Raw genomic sequence first — 15191 nt, 5'->3', positions numbered from 1 at the left:
AGACCTTCAGTTTTGGAGTCAATCTTCTCTCCTACACCTTTCCTTTGGAGCTTCCCAAACAGTGAGCTAGCTCTGGCAATACATCCACCAACCTCATTATCTTTATACGTGCATTTCTCATTGATAAAATGAGGAAGATTTCACTAAATCACAAAAAGGGTCTTTATCTCCCTTGTGTCATGAATCTCTCTGGCAGATTGGGGAAACCTGTGGACCCCTTCTCAGAATCACTTAAAAAAAACATAACTGAAAGAAAAGATGAATTTCAATTAGAGGTTGGTGAAAATAAAGATATGGTTACCTTTTTTACCCCCTGTCCAATCTTATGGACACTTTGGAACCCATCAATGGGTTAATCCAAGCCTCCTGCAGTAAAAATCTCTGAGTTCCCTCCAAAGTCTGCCTACATGTTTTCAAAAGAACAGCAGACCTAGTTCTCACCCTAGATAAGACTGGGAAATTTTCCTTTCCATTCCATAGAAATTTTCATAGCACTAATGAGGGTGTGATTGGTGCCTTACTAAGTAAGATACCATTGTTCAATATTCCTGCTGCCACATCAGGGTTAACGCTGAGTGATTTAGAAACAGCTTTCCTCTCTCTTCCTTTAATAGCATTAGATATTATGTTAAGAATGTTAGTCCTAGTGCTGGATTTCCTGAGCTGTCTTTCATCACCCTAGTTCCCTGCCCTAGCATGCTATTTAAACTACAGAGTGGCTGTTCATATTATTTTGCATGCAAGGGAGATATGTGTCACATCAGTGAGTTAATGTGTAAAAGAACAATTAGTGCATGGGGGATTTTAATTTCATTTGACTGTAATCCTCCTAATCTGGACAAAGTCCATTTGAGTTGAATACCCGCTCTTTGCCTTAAAAAAAAATAATGTGATAAAAAGGGAGGAATTCACATTAACTTCAGAAATAGAGGACTCCAACTCAAATAGCAATCTCCTAAACTATCTCAGGCAAATGTAAATCTATTTTTTAAAATCTTTTCATTAAGTTCAGCATTTAGAAATATTTACTTAGTGCCATTAGTTACTTTGATTTTAATTGTGCAATAACTCCTCTTTGGATATAATTTTAAATTTGTTTCTTGAGAATAAATAAGTCCTTGGTTTGCATTCATAATTGATAAAACCCACAATTTTTTTGACATGGTTGCAGGAGTACTGATTTGAAGCCAAGATCTGGGTTCAAATTTGGCCTTCCTGTTACCAGTTTCCTGGTGAACAAGTTACTTAATTTTTAGGTTTCTTTATTTACAAAAATGAAGGGATGGAACAAGATAATCTTTAAGGTCTTTTTCAGCTCTAAATTTCTTGTTTCTTATGACTCTATGTGCTAGGTGTCTGCTTTTATTTCTTCTCCTACACTCCTCTGAGGAAGGAACCTGGAGACTCAGTACAGAAAGCAGAGAGCATTCTGTTAGTCCTGAGACAAAGAAGTTTCTGTGGGCCAGTAATACCCCTATTTCATCTCAAAGCACCAATGATACCTGTTCTTATATTTGCTGGCAGCCCCTGATCTTCCCTAATGGTGTCACATACCAGCTTTCTCTGTATGTGGGGCCAGAAGAGTAACCACAGTGCCCATATGGGCTGTAGTTACCCTTACTTTAAAGTGCTCTCTGGCTCCACACCGTGGCAATGTGCACTCAACATGGCCATCTTTGTGGCTTCATCTAACTCTGGGCTGCGCCCCTACTGAGGATTGTTTTTGTCTCTATTCTAGAACACATTCTCAATTCATCTTTGAGTTGAAGGATATGTCGATCAATGTCCCCTTTTCTTCTTTCTATGTCTTCCCAAAGAATGACAGCAGGAGACACAGGCTTTACCATTGGAGCCTACACCTTCTAAAAAATGACTTTTTAATCCTCTAGTATAACTATACCCAATCACAAAAAACTTTCTTGAAAAAGGCTAGGGCATACTAGTCAAGATGGGATCTGTCTCATTCTCTAAAGATGACTTTTAAGGAGTAAAAACTTTGATTCCTAGAACTTTAAAGCCAGAAGTGACTGTAAAGATTATTTCATTTTATGGATAAGGAAATTGAAACAGAGAGAGGTTAAATGACTTGCTTTATTTGGTTTTGACTCTATCATTCCATCACTGGTAAAATCAAAATTAGAATGCTGTTTTCCTTATTTGTAGTCCCAAAACTTTTATAAGTCTTTCTACAATTAAAGCAAGTAAATTCAGGACTTTAATGTGAGGAGTGGGAAGAAATAAAAACCACTTGTGGTTTTTTTTTCCGCGAAGAAAATACTTTGGATTGGCACTTTAAAAATTATTTTTAAAAATTATTTCCCTTAGATTTTGCCAAATCAACTGCTTCTAATATTTATAATTAGAGTAAAACCCAATAACAACTTTCTGATTTTCATGTTACCCCTACATTATACATTAATGATTTCAGATCCCATAATGTTTTATTTGCCTCTTTAAACCATTTTTCCCTGGGAAGAACATTTTAACCAACCTATTAATAATGTTTAAGTGGGTTTTGTGTATTTTACTTTTTATTTTACTCAAATTATTACTTACTGAAGCCTTCTACCCTTTGAGGTCTTCTATTATTCTTAACAATGATTGTTATTCTTGAAAAGCCTATATGCAAAATTCATTGTCTAGTTTGTAACCTGAAAATATAAACATGCACTTTTGTCAAATTTAAAAGCAACAAATGGCCTCTAGCTAAGTATACATGTAGAAATTCTGCAAAAGGTTAGGAAAGAAGGGACATTAGACTGAATTTCCAGATAACTCCATAGGTCTTTATCATGGCTGCAATTTGTATGTGTAATCAATCATGCTATCAGAAAATATTTAGTATATATTTAGTGGTTTGAGTTCTTCAGCTGAATTTGAGCAAGAGGCATTAAAAGTCTCTTCCTTGGATGCTGACCTGAATTTCACAATCTTTTTTGTCTCTTCCAGATATGTTCTTGATGATCAGTATGTCAGCTCAGTAGGAACAAAGTTCCCAATCAAGTGGTCAGCACCAGAGGTGTTTCATTACTCCAAATATAGCAGCAAGTCAGACGTATGGGCCTTTGGTAAGAAAGTTGTTATCCATGGCAGCATAGTTAGCCTACATGCTGATTTCCCAAAGGAAAAATCACCAGAGTAAGAGAAGCAGCCAAAACAAACAATGAAGTCCTTAAACATTTGCAAAATTAAAATAAATGCCCCCCAGTGACAAGCAATAACAAGTAAGAGGTTAGCAGAGATGGAGAGACATTCTTGGTAGTGCATTTAATGTCAACAGCATGCTGGGTGGTATATATCCTGTTCATCTCTTCCCACATGAAAAGGATACAGTTTTCTAAGAAAAGGGTTCAGTAAAAATTTTTTTAATAATTAGAATTATGACATTAAAAGTTATGGCTACAGAAAGGCCAAATTTAATTGGTTTGCATACTTAGAGACCATGGTTAAATAAATTTAAGAGATTTCTTCCTCCTGAATTGAATAGGTAAGAAGTATGTGAATGGACAAACCTTGACCCATATTTAGCTTCAGACCCATTTTTCAATAAAAATTTACATTTTCATTCATTATTCTAAAGAAGCCCTATAGAAATGTCATTATAATTCACTAGTGAAGAAGATAAGCACTAAGATTGTAGGTCTTGGGGGCTTACTACTTATAATTTTATTTTTGTTGTTGTTGTAATCTTTTTTGTGTGGTTTTATTAATGTGAAGAGTTTCCTAGATATATCTTACAATTTTAGAGCTTTCTGGGGACATGGAGTAACTTTGTGCTTCTACAGTCAGTATATATCAGAAGCAGTATTTGAACCAGCCAAGTCTTTCTAACTCCAAAACACCATAGCCTTGGTTGACTACCCCATACTATATTTTTGTGTTTTAGTCATTTTTATTTATGTCAGACTCTTTGTGACCCCAGTTGGGGTTTTCTTGACAAAGAGTCTGGAGTAGCTTGCCATTTCCTTCTCTAGCTCATTTTACAAATGAGGAAACTGAAGCAAACAGGGTTAAGTGATTTGCCCAGGTCACACAGCTAGTAAGTTCTTGAGGTCAAATTCGGACTCAGGACTTCTTGAATACTTCCTGGTACTCTTTATATTTTTAGTCATTTGAAAACCATTAAAAGAAAAAAAAAAGAGGGAATTTGTCACATACATTGCCTCCCCCTTCTATCCCTGCATTCATCTCTACCAATGAGGAGGGAATTCAATAAAAAAATGACCTTTGAAAATGGAGTTAAATTTATAAATGAAATTTAACTATGCTTTGAGACAATGTTGTACAATAAAAGAGTATTAGATTTGAAATCAGAGGACATGGCTGCTATATACTTTGTGACTAGGGAAGATTTCTGGGTCTCATGTTCCTTATTTATAACGTTTGGGTATTGTACCAGATCACTTTTAAGTTTCCTCCCAGCCTTAAGTAGATGAAAACATTCGTCCTCTAAACTCCTCTGCTTGGAGGCAATGTCTGTCCAATGGATAGATAGCATTTTGGTTTCTTGCTACCTGTGGGAAAGAGTGATCTATTATTATATTTACTTATTTTTACTAGAACTCACTTGAAAAATCCTCTGTTTGAGAAGAAACACTGGGAGGGGAATGTAAATTGTTAGCACTAATATCTGTCTGCCCAGGTTGCATGTACCTTCGGATTCTAATGTTTATTGTGCAACAAGAAAATGATATTCACACACATGTATTGTACCTAGACTATATTGTAACACATGTAAAATGTATGGTATTGCCTGTCGTCGGGGGGAGGGAATAGAAGGAGGGGGGGTAATTTGGAAAAATGAATACAAGGGATAATATTATAAAATATATATATATATATATATATAATAAAAAAAAAAAAAAAAAAAGAAACCACAAAAAAAAAAAAAAAAAAAAAAAAAAAAAAAGAAAAATCCTCTGTTTGCTGAGACTTTCTCTTGTGTTTTAACCATATGTTTTCTCTTAATTCTTTGTAGGAATCCTGATGTGGGAGGTGTTCAGTTTGGGAAAACAACCTTATGAACTCTATGATAATAGGCAGGTGGTGACAAAAGTTTCCCAAGGTTATCGGTTGTATCGTCCACAGCTAGCTTCAGACAACATCTACCAAATAATGTACAGCTGCTGGCATGAGGCAAGCTATAATGACAATATAATGCATTACATAGAAATTTAAGGCTGGTAAACCATGTTACTTAAGTTGTCTTCTTTGAGCCTCCCAGTAATCCAAAATGCTTTGGGAGCTATTATTTTCATTTTACAATGACTTGCCCAGGGTCCTACAGCTAAGTGAAATATATGAGAAAGACTTTGAACTCAGATTTTGCTAACTCCAAGTCTAACATTCTATCCAGTGTATACAATGGATTCATGATATGATTGTTATCATCATGATGTGCTGCCTGCCTTCTGTCTATTGGTCATCAAGAGAATATCAAAAAAAGCCAGAGCATATAGGCTGGACTCCTGATGGCAAACTTATGAGAGTAAATGGCACTGGAGCACACGATGAATAGGCAGAGTTGGATTACAGTCTACATCACTGAACAGAATGCTCACATCAGTGAAATCACAGATTGGTTTGAATATTTGAGTTGAGGAAGAGAAGACTAAATCTATGATTTAATTGGTGTAAGGAACTCTCAGAGGAGGAAACTCCCTCCACCAATTCAGATTGGCACCTTTTCTGCCCAGTATGGCAATTGCCTAAATCAGGGGTTTTACACATGAACACTCCAGAGAGTCCTCATTCAAATTAACTGGAAAATAGTTAGCAAAATAAATAAAAATTCAACAACATATAGATATCATTGCATTTTAAAATAATGTCAATATACAACTCACAGAAATCCTTATGCACAGATTAGTGGGCCTTTTTTGTGAGTTTTACTCCATTATATAGGTTTAAATTATTGAAAGATAAATTGGCTTTGTCATAGCACTGAAAGGTTCCATGTTTATTCATCCAAGTTTATGCAACAAGTTTGTATAAAAAGTGGCATTTGAACCCACCTGGATTTGAAGCTAGCCCTCTATTCACTTTACTTCTCCTCCTTTCTATTGGTCAACATCAAAAAGAAGTAAGGAAGTGACAATATTTCACATTGTACCAGCCATAGAAGGGAAGATAGAACATTATCATAGAATCTTCCCTCATAGAATTTATGAAGACTAATAACATTTAGAAAAAACAACCATACTCCCAGCAAGTTTAAAACAACAATAAAATATCAAATAATTATAGAAACAAAATTAAATAATTATACTTAAATACAATTTAAATATAAATTAAATATAATTTAACTATAATTGTATTTAAATAATCATATGCAAATGAGTACAATGGAGTGACAGATAAAGCTTTCCATTCATTTATTGATTTTTGTTGTTGTTCAGGTATTTCAATTTTGTATGACTTTTCATGACTCCACTTTTGGGTCTTCTTAGCAGAGCTACTGGAAGTGGTTTTCCATGTTCTTCTCCAGTTCATTTTATAGATAAGGAAACTGAGGCAACCAGAGTTAAGTGACTTGCTCACAATCACACAACTAGCAAAAATCTGAGGCCACATTTGAACTCAGGTCTTCCTGACTCTACCCCTGATGCTCCACCCACTGCATCACCTACCTGGATAGTCATATATCCATTTATTCATAAATTTGCAGTTTGGAGAAGCAGAAGTGGATAGAAAGGCATTCCAAAAGAGGGGGTAGTATTAGCAAATATTCATAGTCTGGAATGAGCAAAGCAGATGCTGGAGTAGGCAGGATAAACCAATGCTAAGAGAAAGGGGTTTTGCTAAGGAATAAGTGAAAGGCAGGGTTGGAAAGCAAGTTTGAACAAGTTTTGAGACGACTTTGAATCTCAAAGTAAGGAACTTGGGGCACAAATTGGAGTGACTGGAGGTTTTTAAGAATGTTCCATGGTGAAAGACCTAAATGTAGGGTAGATCAGAGCATGGGAGAGATACTAAGTAGGGAGACCATTTTAAAAATTATTGCAGTAATCCAGATCTTAAGATTTAAGGACATATGATACAGTGGGAAAAGAGTTGGACTAGAAATCAAAGAACTGGAGTCTATATTCTGCTTATGCCATACTCAGCAAATGTAATCTGGGCCAAGTCACTGAGGCTCACTGTCATGGGCCTTAGTTTTCTGATATTTTAAATGATGACATTCAACTAAAATATTGTCTAAATGTCCCTTTCAACTCTCTTTATATCTAGATTCAGTTGGTCTTTATGGAAATAGAAAGAAAAAGGTTGCTATGGAAAATTTTATGAAGGAAGAATTGAAAGGACTTTGTGACTATATATAAGGCTTACTGCAGTTTTAAGCTTTAGATAAGAAATGCTTACCTAAAAATATTCATACACATATGCATGGATGTAGGTATATATATATACATTTATATTCTTATGTGCATATATGTGCATATACATATATCAACAGAAATAGATAGACAGACAGACCTAGTATTTATATCGCCCTCTAAATTTGGCAAAATGCTTTTCCTATGTTATCTCATTTGATCATCAAAATAACACTGTAAAGTAAGAGTGCCTTCACCTCTATTTTACAAATAAAGAAACTGAGGCTGTGATAAATTAAGTATCTTCACCAAGTGCATATAGCTAGCAAGTGTTAAAGGCAGGTTTTGAACTGAGGCTTCCCTGATATTAAATCCAGAATTTCATTTACTATGTTACTTGGCTATCTTCATATATAAAAATAGTAGATGATAGTTGGTTGATAGACAGATAGATAGATAGATATTCACACATACATATGCATATATATGTATATACATATATCTGTGTATACAAACATATATACTTTAAAATATGCTTGTATATACACAGATAAGCATACATGAAGCCTGTTTGAGCAGAGAATCAATTATTAGATTTTCAATGTGTAAGCATTTACACTGGAAAATATGTCAAACACTACAAATTGGAGCTTGATTTGTTCTTTTGTTGATTATTTAGACTTAAGAAAGTATTATTGATTTAACTCAAATATAAAAGTGTGCTATTTTATTTTCTCTGCAGACAGATGATTGTTAAACATTTACCATATATTCCAGCATGCACACACCCACATGTATATATACATGTATACTTGCATATATAAATGTGTCTGGAAAGTAATGAATGACACCAAGGATTTGAGTCTGAATGACTAGATGTAAGATGATGTTATTGACAGGAACAGAGAGTTAGGTGAGAAAGCTAATTTAATAATTGGACAGATTGAATGTGATAGGATTCCTCAGGAGACCCAAAATGAGGTGAGAAAACTTTCATGAAGAAGAGTTGTTTAATATTTGATGAATGATAAAAAAAAAGTCAGCTTTTCCTTCCTTCTCCCTCACTTTCCAGCTGAATCATTAAGGCAGTGCTGCTGAATGCTTAAGAAATGGTCTAAGACCAAATTCCCTACCAGATTGAGATGAGAAATCTAGAAATGTGAATTTGGTCTGAAGCAAGTCACAGCAAAGAAAACTAGCAGGGGAACACAAAGCAATGGAGTCAATCTGCCAAATCAAGGACAGGAAGGAAATATTCCATTCTGATTTGTAGATTAGAGTCAGAGAGATAAGTCATTAGTACCCAGGAGAGGCCTTAATAATCTGAAATGTATTTTCTGCAGATACCTTCTCCACCTGGAAAGCTTTGTGTTATCATTATAATAGCTTACATTCATGTAAAACTTTTTAGTTTACAAAATGCTTTCCTTAAAAACAACCCTCTGCACAGATTGAAACATATTTTCAGTCTTAGCCAACACATTAATATATTTGCTTCTTTATATGAACTTAGTTAATGTAAGGGAGGACTTTTATTTAATTTGGGAAAGGAGATGAGTTAGTAGGTAGTGAAAAAAAGATCCTCAATAAATCTTTTTTTTTTTTTTAACAAAAAAAAAAGAGAAAATAAAAACAGAAATTCAGAAGAGGAAAAAAAAACTACTTTGTTAATTGTAAAATACAACTTAAAAAACAACTCAAGGGACTACTAAATGGAGAAGTAAATAGAGCCCTGACCCTAAAGTCAAGAGAATATGAGTTCAAATTTGGCCTCACACACTTAGTAGCTTAGTAGAGTAAGTAGACACTTAATCCCGATTGCCTCCAAAAGTAAAACAAAACAAAATAAAAAGACTACTTAGAAGAGAGAAATTTGTTTCAAATGAAATTCCTGTCTATACTTTATTTGTGCTGAAATATCTGTGTTTGTTGAAGATTTTTGAGTTTAAGGTTAAAAATAAAAGAAAAATTAATTAAATGCTAAGTTGAAGATATTTTATTCATTTAGAAAAATAAGGAAATTGAGGCTTAGGCTATAGCTGGGCCCCGGTCACTCTACTAGTAAATAGAGGTTCCAACTTTAAGATTCAAGTTTTCTTATTTTAGAGCTTTCTACTAACTCACTTCATCTCTCAAAGATATAAATGAGAAATGAGTAGTAAGGAAATATAAGGGAACCTTAGAAAAGGAATAACCACCTCTTTCTCAGAAAATGGAGCAAAGGGGAACAGACAAGAGGATTTGGATTGGTTGGTTTATTGGTTAATTGGTTGTTCATTCTTTGTTCTCAAATAAAATAGCTCCAATGACATCACAAGAATAATTATCTTGATTTCCAAGTAAATTCGATTTAAGAATGACTTCCAAGAAGTGAGTTAAGGGAATTCAAGATGGATAGCCTTCAATTTTACAATAAAGCAAAGAGGGAGGAAGGGAAAGAGAAGAAGAGAGACAGGGGCAAAGACATGAGACGAAGACACAGAGAGACAGAGAAAGAGAGAGGTAGATAAGAGATGGTAGTGAGAGACTGAGAAAAAAGAAAATTACTAACTCTTTGGGAAGTGTGATATAGGGTCAGTCAATGAATGATAAAATGATTAATGTTTGTATTAATGAGAGTGGTTAGTCAACTGGCATTTATTAGATGTCTCTCATAGAAGGAAGACAAGGGCATTAAGGGAAACATTAAGGTTTCTTGTAATTTTTTTTAGCTGAGACTTGAAGGAAGCAAGGGAAGCTGAGGCAAAGAAGGGAGAGAATTGCAAGCATACAGGATATCACTGATAGTGGACTCACTTGATCCAAAAGCATAACTTCCTCTAGCAGTATTTGTAACAGTATTTGGTAGTTCAGGAGTTAAATAAGGAGAAGCAGGAACCTGAGGAGACCCAGAAGTTAGGGATTGTCAGGAAGAACAAGAAGATAATATTTAAGAGTGAAGGAGAGAGCACAGTTAAACTGATTAACTATAGAATCAGTTCTAAGAAAAGGAAGGGACAGAATGGGAAAATAGAGATTAATGAAAAATACATACAGGAAGAGTGAGATAAAGAGAGAGAGATGGCCAGGAAGATATGACCAGAGAGGAAAAATTTCAGAATTCAAGATCATAGAGGTAGAATTGTTTTGAGTAATGATTTAAGTTTAAAGAGTTTAAAGAATTTCCATCTCTGAATATCTGAGGCAGAATGAAAATAGTGGTAACAGGCTTTGAGGAGATTGAACAATTGAAATGATAGTATGTTCAAAGAGGCATCAGAGTGAATTTTAACCACCAAGAATTATGGCAAGGTTCAGGGTAGAGAGGAAGACTGTGAGACTGGTATTGAATTAATAAAGAAGAGTGACTTGGTAGATGACAACAAGGATCAATACAAAGATATAGATGGATCAAAAGATTGATGGAACAATGGCAGCAAGAGGAAGAGTGAGTGGAAAGAGAGCATTATTCTAAAATCTCCTTCTGGACCCCCATTTGGGGTGGGATAAAAAAGGGGAGAAATTAGCACTACAAATAGGGTGATAAGGAATAAGTTATCTCCTAGAGAAGATATTTCCTCATGAGTTTAAGTAGAGAAAAAAAGCATGTGCAAAGAAGACACTTTGTTCAATATAGATCAGGTATTCCAAAGGGCACATTGAAAGGAGAAAAGAGAGGATAGGAATTTCAGATTGCTAGTGTTGAATTATATAAGGATGACAGCATGCAGAGAACAAATAGGGAAAAAAGGCAGAGAAGAAAGTCAAGAGTTAGACCAATCTCCCCTAAAAGAGAACAGTAGCAGTGTCTGAGCATGCAATAATGCAGAGCAATAAATGGAGAGTCCCAGTAGAGGCAAAAATTTATTTTCATCCTGAGCTATAAAATATGGCATATTTCAACAGTCTCTCAAGAGACAAGAATACCTACCTATAGAATGGGCAGATACTTATTTTTGCTGATAAGATGGTGGAAGATCAATCATCCCAAATAATGACTTTTCTTTTCATTTATTTAGCTTCCAGAAAAACGTCCCACATTTCATCAGCTCCTGTCTTCCATTGATATACTCCGGGAAGATGACAAACTTTGAAGAAAGAAAATGGAAGAAACACATATAGTGAAAATAAAATCTGGCAACTATCTTCATTCTTTTTAAGAGAAGCAAAAAGGACTGCACTCTCAGTAGTTTAGATGCTTCAACTCAGTGTTATGTCATTTGTTATTTGTCCTTTATAGCATAGAGGAGTGAACAAAATAAGGGAGGAAAGTTTCCAGAGATTTTTTTGGGGTTATCTGACTAAAATTTACTGATATTGCTCCTAAGAGAACAATACTCCCTTGATGATATTGCTCTTAAGAGAACAATACTCCCTTGATGAAAATAGAATTACATTTCATTCCCATTTCTATTAAACAGTTTTCATTTTTCACAACTTTTATAAATTAAATAGAAAGTTTAAATGATTAATTTATTGAGGTTTATTTTATTAGACTGGATTCTTATTCTTTTTCTTAGGATATAATTATTATATTTAGAACTGAGAGAGAGATTAATAACCCAGGCCCTTCATGAAATCCAGAGAGTCACCTTTTTGAAGTCATATCAGTAGTAAATCACTGAGCCAAGATTTGGAAATCTAGTATGTCATCCTTGAAAGCTTTAAAAAAAAAAAGCAATCATATTAATTATGATTTTGATCTGCTATCAGATTATATGTTAGATTTGTTAATTCAGACTTCAAAAATTTGTCTTTGCTCTCTACCATGTATTATTTCTGTAACAAAGGTACCCTGTCACCAGGCCATGGTGGTCTCTCATTATATATTCTATGGTCCAAACCAATAGGTATAATATTTGGCAGAAAACTATATCAGAGCTATAAATTTTTCTATTCTTGGCATAAAAATAAAATGCTATGAATATTTAGTTGTAGAAACACTAATAGTTCATTAGTGTTTCTTCTGCATATATCTTCCTCCCCATAGATTTATTTTGGTTTTTTGTTTATATAAAAGCTTTCATACATGCAATATCCTCCTAAATAGAATGTAAGCTCTTTGAGAACAGTCACTGATTCATTTTTGTCTTTATATGTTAGTATTTAGTGAGTATTTAATAAATTCTTGCTGATTGATTGAGGACATCCCATTTCATTGCTAGACAGGTGCAATAATAAGGAAATCCCTTATGTTAAGTCAAAATTCCCTTTTCTGTAACTTCCATCCATTGATCCTAGAAATCTGTTCTCTATTCTCTGTTCTCTGGAGCTACATTTGATGAACCTAATTTCTCTTCCATGGAAAAGCATGGTCATTAATAACATTTTGTTAGTTCAATAAGAATCAAATCTCTGAAATATGGCATCTGAAGTACACTTTGTATAAAGTCAATTTATAGCAGTATGTCTTCTCAGTACAATCTTTGATGGCACTTTAGAAAGACTATGGTATTTAAGCAACAGACTTAGTCTTACTGTACTTTCCCCCATACATCCATGGATCAAGTGGAAAGTTTGACTTAAAGGGAAAAAAATCTGTATGTATTCGTTAATATTGTATGTTAAGTTGCTTTCTCCTTCCCCTATATCTCTGACTTTAAAGCAGTCCATGACATCACAGAATTTTGGTACCTAGAAGTAGCTTAGAGATTATCAAATCGAATATCATCTTTTCATAAATAAATAAACTGAAACTCATAAGTTACTCTAATCATTTTTGTTATTGCCACTTCATGAGGAGTGATAAGATGCACTTTCCAACTATAGACCTTCATGTTCCTCCTCTCTTATGTAAAATAGAATTTATCAAGCCACCTGTCTGTGCATGTGCTCCCTGTATCAGGAAACAATCAAACTTCTATATAACCTTTACAGAAAGTTTAACTTTAAAGAAAGTTTTAACAATATTTTTACAGAAAACAATTTAAAGATTTAGCACAGTAACCATTACTTGCTTAACAAATATCTGTTGACTTGATTTTAGCCATTTCAACAACTTTTTTAATCAACCAGTCAACAGATATTTAAATAGCAGCACTTAAGGAATTTGTGGGTCATTTGAGGAGACTCAACTAATGCACATGAAGTAACATGCAAAAGTATAAAACAGTATTGAATTTGTTGCTCTATTTGTATAAGATGGTTAGTGCTAAAAATGAGAGGCAATGGTTGGATTGATGAAAAAGGATTGGTAGAAAAGATAGTCTTTGACCTGGAGCTTAGGTATAAGGCAGAAATGTCAAACATACCAGAGGCCACATCACTTCGGAGTGCCATGAGACTGGATTAAAATGTAATTGGAAAATATTTAACAAAAAAACATATAATGAAATATAGGAAATATCACATTTTAAAATTAAATCAAGAGGGCAGAGCCAAAATGGCAGAGAAGACACACATATCTTCCTAAACTCTCCTTTACCATCAATCTATTTTAACAAAATTCAGCCTCGGAATTAGTGCTTGACTGCCAGAACTCATAAATATTGGGAGTACAACACATTACCAACCAAAGATAATCTTGAAATTCACTAGAAAAGGTTTGTTTTGTGTTATGGGCCAGAACTCTGTATTTGAAACAAATATTCTTACAAGGTGTTAAGTCATTAGAATTGATGAGACAATGGTTATCTAGTTTAGCATGGTGCTTAATAGTTCTCTAGTTCAGTATGATTTATTTAATCTTATAACAAATAATGGTTTCCTAATGATTGGTTTATACTCAATATACTGTAAATGATCTAATTATAATAGAGCATATAAGCTGGGACAAACTCAGCCAGGGTCAGACTCGGAGAAGATAGAGAACTGGAGGTGGGAGCTCAAGTTCTCAAAGCCAAGAAGAGAGATTCACTCCATCTCACAACACTGTGGTGACTAGCCTGTCCTCCTACATTTCCTCCACTGAAATCAAGCTAGCCTGGGCCCAAGGCAAGGAGACTATAAAGAATTTGGACTTAATACCTGGCTATTCTCCTGGTGATTATTTTACTGAAATGAAGGCTGCTCCCAGACCTCCAGAAAACCAACCAGAACACTATAATTTTGCTTGTGCACAGGGACAGAACGGGGTTAGGCCAGGCACAGACCTCAGACAGGCAGTGAGAGCATGGGAAAGAGCTCAGAATGAGCAGACCAGAGAAGGTCAGGGTGAGATCTCTGCTGGAAGAAAATCTGCAGGGAGAGCTTTACCACAGTGTGAGCTACTTTGACTTGGTAGCAAGCCAGTAGATGAGCAGAAAAGCTATAAATACAGGGGGTAAAGACTGTAACTCCAAAAGCTAGAGTCTCTTGGGACCTGGCCACACCCATCCAGCACCCAGAGTGACTCAGTGTTATCCATGCTCAGCCCCAGTTGTTGCCTTTCCACTGCTGTTGATTTCAGCACAACTGCTAATCCCAACACAACCTGTGGGTGCTGTCCCACTGCCTCTTCACTGCCACTTCCTGTTGTCTGTAGAGGCAGCTTGGAAATACCCTACTGCCCCCCATAAATAGACAATAGGTTTTTTTTTTAACTTAAAATGAGCAAAAAGGCAAAGCAGGCACTAACTATAGATAGTTTTTATACAGAAAGAGAGCAGACTTCAAACCCTGAGGAGACTAAAAATAGTTTGTCTCTAGATCCAAAGGTGGATATAACCTGGTCCCCATCACATAAGGCTCTCATAGAAGAAATTTTAAAAGATAGCTAGAAGAAAGATGGGGAAAGGAAATGAAAGCTTTGCAAGAGGGTCAAGATAAGTCATGTTACTTCTTACAAGATAGAGTGGATAAAGAAATCAACTCCCTGAAAAATAGAATTTACAAACAGGAAAATATAAACAACTCCCAGGAAAACAGAATTTGTCAATTGGAAAAGGTAAACAATTCCAAGGCAAACAGAGTTTGTGA

The 15191-nt window shown here is 34.9% G+C and overlaps 1 protein-coding gene across 2 annotated transcripts in view; it reads left to right on the top strand.

The window, feature by feature from the left end:
- The window catches only part of BMX (BMX non-receptor tyrosine kinase), an 86848-nt gene extending 74185 nt beyond the window's left edge, over positions 1–12663 (top strand). For both annotated transcript variants that reach the window (XM_074299932.1, XM_074299934.1), the window contains exons 17-19: positions 2950–3068; positions 4979–5136; positions 11315–12663. In XM_074299932.1, the coding sequence (XP_074156033.1) occupies positions 2950–3068; positions 4979–5136; positions 11315–11389 (352 nt within the window). In that variant the 3' untranslated portion in view covers positions 11390–12663. The remainder of the gene's footprint in view (positions 1–2949; positions 3069–4978; positions 5137–11314) is intronic.
- Positions 12664–15191: the final 2528 nt, after the last annotated feature.

The sequence above is a fragment of the Sminthopsis crassicaudata genome, chromosome 3, assembly GCF_048593235.1.
Source record: "Sminthopsis crassicaudata isolate SCR6 chromosome 3, ASM4859323v1, whole genome shotgun sequence".
NCBI classification, from domain to species: domain Eukaryota; kingdom Metazoa; phylum Chordata; class Mammalia; order Dasyuromorphia; family Dasyuridae; genus Sminthopsis; species Sminthopsis crassicaudata.
Note: the sequence above shows the minus strand (reverse complement) of the source record. Positions and strands in the feature narration are given on the sequence as shown.